The sequence below is a fragment of the Cyprinodon variegatus genome, unplaced genomic scaffold (assembly GCF_000732505.1).
Source record: "Cyprinodon variegatus isolate N-32 unplaced genomic scaffold, C_variegatus-1.0 Scaffold326, whole genome shotgun sequence".
NCBI classification, from domain to species: domain Eukaryota; kingdom Metazoa; phylum Chordata; class Actinopteri; order Cyprinodontiformes; family Cyprinodontidae; genus Cyprinodon; species Cyprinodon variegatus.
The window spans coordinates 467,015-476,065 of record NW_015150779.1 but is presented as its reverse complement, the minus strand read 5'-3'; the positions used below and the strand labels follow the sequence as shown (position 1 = coordinate 476,065).

At 36.1% G+C, this 9,051-nt stretch overlaps 2 protein-coding genes across 2 annotated transcripts in view; both read right to left on the bottom strand.

Moving 5' to 3' along the window:
- Positions 1 to 1,808: 1,808 nt before the first annotated feature.
- LOC107091128 (T-cell ecto-ADP-ribosyltransferase 1-like) lies at positions 1,809 to 3,882 on the bottom strand. The gene is made up of 3 exons (XM_015384882.1): positions 3,627 to 3,882; positions 2,741 to 3,459; positions 1,809 to 1,918 (listed from the first exon to the last, which is right to left on the bottom strand). The coding sequence occupies exons 1-3, from the start codon at positions 3,684 to 3,686 to the stop codon at positions 1,843 to 1,845; spliced, it is 855 nt and encodes a 284-aa protein (XP_015240368.1). The 5' UTR covers positions 3,687 to 3,882; the 3' UTR covers positions 1,809 to 1,842.
- A 2,182-nt stretch (positions 3,883 to 6,064) lies between these two features.
- Positions 6,065 to 9,051, bottom strand: part of LOC107091118 (ecto-ADP-ribosyltransferase 5-like) — a 7,453-nt gene continuing 4,466 nt past the window's right edge. Inside the window, exons 4-5 of the mRNA XM_015384870.1 lie at positions 8,169 to 8,222; positions 6,065 to 6,494 (exon numbers count right to left, since the gene is read on the bottom strand). Coding sequence (XP_015240356.1) covers positions 6,419 to 6,494; positions 8,169 to 8,222 — 130 coding nt within the window. The 3' untranslated portion in view covers positions 6,065 to 6,418. The remainder of the gene's footprint in view (positions 6,495 to 8,168; positions 8,223 to 9,051) is intronic.

Sequence of the window (9,051 nt, the reverse complement as noted above, 5' to 3'; positions counted from 1 at the left end):
TATTTTTCTTCCTACTTCTGACTTCTACTCATTACATTTTCACACAAGTATCTGTACTTTCTATTCCATACATTGTTAAAACTAACATTACTAGTTACTGTTGGCTTCGGTTTAATGTTTATAAATATTTATTTCACATCATGTGCTCCATCCAATGCAGATCATTGGCTCCATCCACATCTAGTGAAAACCAGTGTAACTGGATGTGTCATATAACGCAAACACTCATTGGTTAGCTAAAGAAAATCATCAGAAGCAAGCAGGGGTTCATCAAACTGCAAACGTGAATTGTCTATGCCATACTACAATGTTGGATTCAGAAAGATGTAGAAATGTCTGAAAGGTTGGAAACAGGCGAGAGCTTATCGGGAGATGGAGACCAACAAGACCTCCCTCATCCTTGGCCCTATCTCATAGAATTTTTCGAAAGAGTCAAAAAATTAAGCTTTCAATTCATGTAGTGGCATCTGGCTGCCTTTTTTTAAGGTTACTTTATATTTTTAAACTTGAAGTAGTTTTTGGAGCACATAATTTTTTGCTTTTACTTGAGTAAAGAGGTCAAGATACTTCAACTTTTACCAGTGTTTTTAAACTAGAGTATCTATACTTCTACTTAAGTAACACGTGTGTGTACTTTTGACCCCACTGCACACTAAGGTTTATATCAATAATTCTTTTATTCATTTTGGAAAACATTTACACATTTAACATGATTTATTGGCAAAAGAAGAAATAGAAAAGTAGAATCAGATACTTTCATTTCACATGAGAAAGAAAATATTACAACAGATGCCTTCATGGTGGATCCCTGTAAAAAGTGACCAAAACATTCCTGGTTATGATCTTTATTGTCCTTTACAACTGACAAGTTCAATATAACATGTCAATGAGGTTAAATGTTGTTATTTCAAGACAGAAAAATAGGAAAATAACTTGACTTAAGTGAATCCCTGGAAAGTAGGTTCAATGAACTCAAGTTCAATTCAAGTAAATTCCTCTTAACTGTTCCAAGGCTCTTCCTCTTTTATGTCAACATCTTATTCATAGTCTCATAGTCTCCGCTGAAGTCAGCACAATATGTGCTTACAGTAACTTCAACTATAAAATGCTGTTCTCTTTCCTTTGATGGATGACTTTTCTTGAATTGAACACACTTGTCTTGTTATCTCACACAGCTTATAAAAACAGTGTAAAATATAAACCCTTTCAGAAAAAAAACAACAACATAAAGTTCACAAGTGAATATAATGACCTAGGGGATTTTTTTTTTGTTGTTAAATTAATTAACAAGGTTAATGTAACATATGTAAAATGAATACTTTGCATAGTTTCCACCAGGCTGTCAGTGGCCATCAAATTACATTTAGTTCCACAAGTCCATTTAAACAAATAATGATCTTGAACGGCATTATCTCTGATTCTGGTAGAATTATAACCAATAAAAATAACTATAGTTCCCGGAACAAAATGCCTATTTGCAATGACTCCAATCCCACTATGTCCTAGCTTCATTCTCTTAACTCATATATTTCACAATTTGACAAGAGTAATAGCAAAATATTTCCCAATTTGCTTCAATCTGTGTTTTTAGCAAATCTAAATCATGCATTGACTTTCTTTAGCTTTTCGATCTTAAAATGAGACATATCTCTATGCGATCCCATTGCAAAAACATTTTAACTTTAAGTATTGTTTTGTTTACTTTTATAAACACTTATGAGATGAAAACATTTTATTAAGCCAGTTCTCAGCTATCTGATGGATTTTACTAAAGAGACATCTACAAAAACCTTTTTTTTTTTTTTTTTTTTTTGGATAAATTTAAGGTCAGAAGAAGTTATTTTACAAACATGTGGACAATATTGCTAATGCTGCAAGCAGAGGAAGAAACAAATGGGCATTGATGTCAGCTGCAGACCTGAGGGGATAAAGAAAATTGGTTTTAAATACACCCACACACACACACACACACACACACACACACACCCACACACAATCTGTTTTCTATTAAACTGGGAGTGTAATTTGTTTTACAGCAGGCATGGTAGCAGTTTTTTGTCTAATTTGTTTTGAACCCAGAACAATGCAAATAGCTGAAGAATGAGTAAAAATGAGCGTGACAGGACATAACACTGGGTGTGGTAAGATTATGTAGTCCTCTACATTGTCTGTGTTGATCAGTGCATGTAGTGGGTTGCCTCTAATTTTTATTAAAAACATGCCACCAAGAAATGTGTAACACACTTAGAAAAATATTGTTATGTAAACTTATTATCCACACTTTTAGAGGAAAGGATGACATGGAGTAATCAAAGGTTTTTATATTGTTTTCCTCTGTAAACTGTGGAGAGGTCGGGATAGATGGAAGGGGAGGTTGCAGGGGGAAGTGGAAAGAAGTCCTTGTAGGTGCTGCAAGCTGGGAAAAAAGTGACAGTACTCTTTACCATTGCATATCGGTGCTCTTAAAGCAATGCTTTTTAAAAATAACTTTCCTATAGATACACAATTTATATTCTCAGCCTGACGTCTTCAATTTTCTTGCTGCTACAGTCAGCTTGGCTCTGTGCTATATGCTAAAAAAGGTTATCAGGAATGACTTAAAGTGATACTAGTTAGTGTACTCTTTATGAACAATTCAAAAGGTTGGATAACTACTCACTGACTCCCTGAAGTTTGATGAGGACATAGGTTTTTACTTTGTTTTAATGTGGATATTTGTTTAACTTTAAAGAGGTCTTACCTTGAAAACATGATACAGTTGTGGTTGCTTCTCAGAGCAGAATGGGCCAAGACCACTTCAATGAACTCATCACCATCACTGTTCTCCTTTTTAGCTACGGTCTCTACGGTGAAGACTTCAGCTGGAGATAGGAGTATTTTACCAAGATATCTCTGACAAAGCTGGTCCCCCAGGTCGACGTAGAAGCAAGTTTTTATTTTAAGAACAACTTGGTCTACATAATCAATCAATTCCAAGTCTGTTTCAGCAACGATGAAACTTGCAAACCTTACACTTGAGCTTGGTTCTTGTTTTATTTGCTCCTCCTGGACTAAATATACCTCCTTGCATTCCTTTGGCTTCAACAACTTCATGGAATCCATCAGTAGGAAATGAAGGGCCTTGAAATGAAAGTCATTTTCATATGTGGTAACATTTGTCATCATCATCTCCACTGCATTATTCAGCTCCTTAATAAAGTTTGTACCCCTGTAGTAGTAGAAGACGGACAGGGCAGAGGTGTGCTCTTTACTTCCTCCGGGGATCTTTGATGAACAATTTGTTCTTGTTTTCTCTTGCTCCCATTTGTTCCAAGCTTTCTGCAGTTTTTCACTTTTGCCAAGCTCTTGTTTTAAAACGTCAGGATTAAACTTCTTCATGGCTTCTTCACGGCATCCATCATAGAGATCATCAATAACAGCAGAGGATGCATTCAGCAGTTTTGAAGTACTGAGAGTAACCTTTAAATTATAATAATACATTATATTTATAATAAACTTTACATACAAACATAAAAGGGCCACAAAATGGTAATTTAAAAAAAACAACCAACAATCATGCTGATCAAATATTCTTATTAAAAGGAATGGATTTGAATGGTTTCTAAAAAGAAAAAAAAAAAACTTACCTGGCAGTAGAAAATCAACACAATGAGTAAAACCAGATGCTTTTTTCCCTCGGTATACATATTAGATTCGGTTCTACTATCACCCTCAATCTACCTCAGATGTGGAACAAATATGGTTTAAGCTTTTCTGGTCTGCTTGCTCTAGCATACAGCAGTCTATTCCAGCTTTAAATAAGATATATATAACAACTACAGAGAGCAAATTTCATTACAGTGAAAACCAAAAATGGGTAAAGTGCCTAGGTGTGTCTTTTTACTCCTCTAACTGTTTTTTCTAGCTGACTGCTCTTTTAGGAAGTGATGTAGCATGTCTCAATAAATAACTTTTATGAGCAACGTGAGAAAAAGAGCTTCCTCTTTTCTTTTGAAACTGGGCGTTCAAATGATCTTCACCCACTTTGGATTGATTAAACTCAAACATTTCATGCAATGGGGGGAAAAAAATCCAGCAACATGTGCACCCTGCATACAGCTGAGCATTTGATGGACCGCTCAGGATTCAGTAACTCTTTCACACAATTTTGATTTTTAAGCTATTTAAGCTGCTTGCTCCCTATCATCAGTGCCAGATTATTCAAGCCTTTGAGGAGAGTTCTCTAGCAAGCCTGTTGTTCTGATTGCCTGATCCTGACTAGTTCTTGGACCTCTGAGCCTGCTTTTTCCCGTTCTGATCTATTTGCCTCCTGCCTTCCTGCGTCTCCTTGCTTCTGCTCATCAGCCAGCTCAGCAGGCTCTTGGCTTCTGCCCCTGGGACTCTCTGGGAGGCGTTCCCCGCATGCTGTTGGAAATCTTCTGGCTGGATTCCACTCCTAGTTCTGGCCCCAGACTGAATTTTAAATCCAGGTTAGTGACTCATACGCTCATAATCATCCTCCGTCAGATTTATGTGGTTACTAACCTTAGTTTTCCCCTCTAGAGAGATTCCGGCCTTTTCCGCTCTAGCTGTTGAGTCGCAGATTCAATGTTTATTAATAAACGCTTTTGTAAATCATGTGTTTGTCTTCTTGAAATTCTTAGTCCACAGTTCTGATCCTGGACACATCCATTATTTGTTATCTATTACTTATAAATAGCTATGTTAAGAACACAAACCATTCATGGCTGCATTACTCTTGCTGTTCTTTCCAGGATCAGACAAAGCAGCTGGTCCGCAAACCTTAATAATCATTCAGACTTTTATAACAGTGCTTACCTCTGAGCAACTTCAGATTTGCAAGGTCTAAGGGTTAGGGTTTCGATTACTGTTGGACTTAATAAACATTTTTTATGGATTCTAGATGGATTTTAATGTCTGATCCATGTCTTCTACTGTCTTCATTTAAGCAGTGCTATGGTGCTTTTAACAGATCTAAAAAAAGAAAAGCTAATTGGCTGCAAAGGGATCTTGTAAAAATGACAGCAGACATGTCAGCATTTTATCATCAACTTAATCATATTTTATTGCAGTGAAATAAGTAATGAGTCATAAAGTATTACATCAGGTTATAAAGTTTCACTGATTTGTTTGATTTTATAATTTACCACAAAATAAGCAACATTATGGCCTATTTATTTCAGTGTCTTTTTTATTTGTTTTACACACTAGAACCAATGTGCACTCCCTTCCTGTACACTTTTCCTGCTAATTCACTAAAGGCATGCAAAGCATAAAAGGCAGTGTAATATAAAAACTTGCAGAAAAAAACAACACATAAAGTACACATGTGGATACGAGGACCCTGGTTGAAATGTTTGCTAAGTTTCACCCACAAGGTAGATATGTAAAACATGTGAAATGAATACTTTGCTCATTACAAGTGAAAATTGAGTGCATTTTAAATATACAACAAGGGAAACATATGTGAAACTCCTGGGGTTACAAGTAGAGGCTATATGGTGTCCATTGCGTTACAACTGGAAATAGGCTATCTCAAAGCAATCACAGCTGTCATTTATTCAAACACAGATCTCCGGATCAGTAGGCAACTTGGGGTTTCACTGCCTCACCCAAAGACAAATTGGTTGCTGAGGGAGACTGCAATAAAACATACAAACCTGCCAAGCTGCAACTATGTGTGAAAACATTCTGTGTGTGACAGCAAAAAACACAGTTGAAGTATATATTGAAATGTGCAACATATGAAGAACATGCATTTCACACGTGGAATTATTTACAAGTGTTTCATATATGGAAATTATTTCAATGTAGAAATAGAAAAAATAATCTATATATGAAATGCTTTTCATTTTTTTCTGCAGTGGATATCAGGCAGTAATGTGTGGAACTGAGGGGGAAAAATCCACATGTGACAACAATAAACACTGTTGAAAGAGCAAAAAAAGAAACAAACCGGTCATGTGTGTAATACATTAAAAACATGCTTCAGATATGAAAATATCTTCATGTGTAACAGGTGGAAAGACATGCCACAGGTACAAACATTGTTCTGCATGTCTTCCATATGTTACATTTTGAATACATGTTTAAATGCATTTCTTTCAGTTTTCATTACGCTACAGTTATTCTTATTGGTAAGCTTTGCTTTCATCAAATTTGGAACATGTAGCCACTTTAACTTTTCAAGATGACACAGATAGTGACATACCTCCATGTTATCAAATGGGTTCTACACCTTAACTTGAAGTGTTTTTTTTTTTTTTTTTACCACTTTTATAAACACAACAGAGAAAGAACATTGTATGAAAGTCGTTTTCAGTTAATTGATGGCTGTTTCCAAAGTACTTTTTGTTTTTACGAAAACAGAGCTTTAATTTTCTTTTCCAGTGATTTCAGAGTCAGAGATTTCTTTCTCTTAAGGACACATGGAAAGCATTGCTAATGCCACAAGTAGTGGAAGGAACAAATTGTTGGAGAAGTCAGCTGCAGACCTGTAGGGACAAAAGAAAAGTGGGTTTGGAGATCTTAGAACAAACAATGATTTAAACACACAAAAAGGTGTTTTCAAATAAGTTGGAAGTGTATTTTTTTTATACAGCAGACATGGAAAATGTTCCACTGACTCATTTGTTTTAATACCAGAATTTGCACATATTTGAAGAATGACTAAAAATAAGCTCTACAGCAGACTGCACTGGGTGTGGTTAGATCCTATAATCCTATCCGGGCTTTCCTTGCATCTTTCCTATTTTTCACTGGCAGGACAGTAAAATAAGAGCTCTCAGATGACCAATGCATTTAAGCCGTGGGTTAGAGGCATCATCAGAGACCAAGCCCCTAGGAGATGAACAAAAAAATTAGAAATTTGGTACGACAGAAAATACACTTTCATACTATATCTCTGTTTGCTATCTCCACTTTCAAATCATTACTCTCCAATTAAGAGTGTAAGCCAGGTTTTTATTTTTCAAACAGGAAGCAGCTCCTGGTTCTTTAAATACATAGCACTTTATGCTTTTAGCTTGGGACTGGAACTAACTAATAATTACTTCCAACAGTGATAGGAAGTGCTTACTTTTTGATATGTTTATTCGTTTAAAGCTATGTTCTGATCAAATTGTATTGGATTTGCAGTTATTTGTAAGACAAACGTAAAAAGTAATTAAAAAGGTGATTCAATTAAGAATCATAACAGCTTTTATGTTATTCACTGGCGGAACCCTCAACAATTGGATCTCTGAGTTGATCAATGTATTTAGGTGCTGGGTTGCCTTTCTTGAGAGGCATGACTTGATTAAAAGGACAAGTTTAGCTCAAGGAAATACACAGGATGCAAACGAAAATAGGGGGGAGCACAAATTGTCTAACAAAAAGTTACAAGTTGCTTTAGCACAGGTTCGACGATTTAACAGAGATATATATTGTGTTAAAGTTTAAAGAAACTATTAAATTGTTATTACATTAACATAAACACATATGTCATTCATTTAATTCACAAGTGAGATTGTTTTAAGCAAACCTGAGTGTTTCTTGTGACCTAATCCTGACCTGTTCTGCCTCTCACCACTGAGCCTGCCTGTTCCTGTTCTGATCTGTTTGCCTGACCTGTCTTCGGACTCCTGCTTGCTTCTCTGTTCCTTGGGGCTGCGGCATCTGGGACACCCTGGGCGGTGCCTGCCGCATCTTGTCAGCAGGCCACTGTCTGGATCCTACCTCATTCTCTGGGCATGGATTGTACTCTAAACCAGATCAGTAACTAATTTGTTCCTATCATCCTCCGTCAGATTATCGTAATCACTAACCTGTGTTTGTTCTCTCCAGAGTTCCCTGCCCTAGACGCTCTAGCCGCTGCTACTCCCCTCTGCCAGTTTTAAATAAATGCCTTTTGAATTATGCCACCGTCTATCTAGCCTGAATACTGGGTCCTCTGCTCTGAGTCCTGACAGTAATTGTTTTATAGTATTTTGACCCTATTCATCCTCCATACAGATAAGGTATATTATTTCAAATGCAGTACTTTTAAACCAATTCAATAAATGAGATAATGATTCATAAATCTTTCCTAACTTCATTTTAAAACTATTTTAGATAGCTATTTTGTTAATGTAATCACTACTTTTACTCATTAGAGCCTTGGAAGTTAGTGACCCTTTCCTTAGACTTACCCTTCCAATAGTGCTTTATCTTCGTTCTCTCCCCGTGTTCCTCTGTCTTGATCCCTACAAGTCAATATGGAAGTGATTATTTCATGTATATCTCCATCATCAACCATCGATGATAATCTTAGATGAATAATTTCAGTTCTTTTTTGACATTGTGGAAGCATCTGTGTGTGAAGTGAGAAACAGTTAATGTTTCAGAAGGAAGTCCCTCAGATATAGCAAAATGATGCACACTTAGCTCTATAAACAACCAGGGCCTTTCAAAATGCATTTTAGGATATTTAATAGCCTAGGCAGCATTCCCTTAAAGCTGGATCATAACTTTAAGAGAGCCATGAGAGATAAGAATCCTGTTATCTAGGGACTGGAATGAATTAATTGTTAGAAGTGGGTGGTTTGTTTGCTCATTTTAATCCCTCAAAATCTGTTCTCCTAGTTAATATTCCTCAATAATAGGTAAAACATATCTTGTCTAAAATTATAACTACCATCTTTGGTGCAGAATTAGCATAATATTTTTGTTCCAAAAACATTTAAAGAAAGAAATCCAAAAAACCAAGTCCAGTGGATATTTTTTGAATTTTTACGGAATGACTATGACCTGGATGACTGAGAACCTTCATCAGCAAATCCAAAAAACACGCAGCAGAACATAACGGTGAGATTAAATGCAAACACAACACCATATCATATGTTGCTGGAGACAAAACCCCCAGACCAAGGGTGTAACTTTGTGATAAATGGGTGGGTCAACCTGAACGCTTTCATAATGAATAACAGCTGATTCCGATGCCAAAATCAATATATCATGCATTCCTAGAATTACAACTTCAATTCTATCCATCCATCCAGAAAATTATGGTTATGCTGCATTTTAAAGCTACAG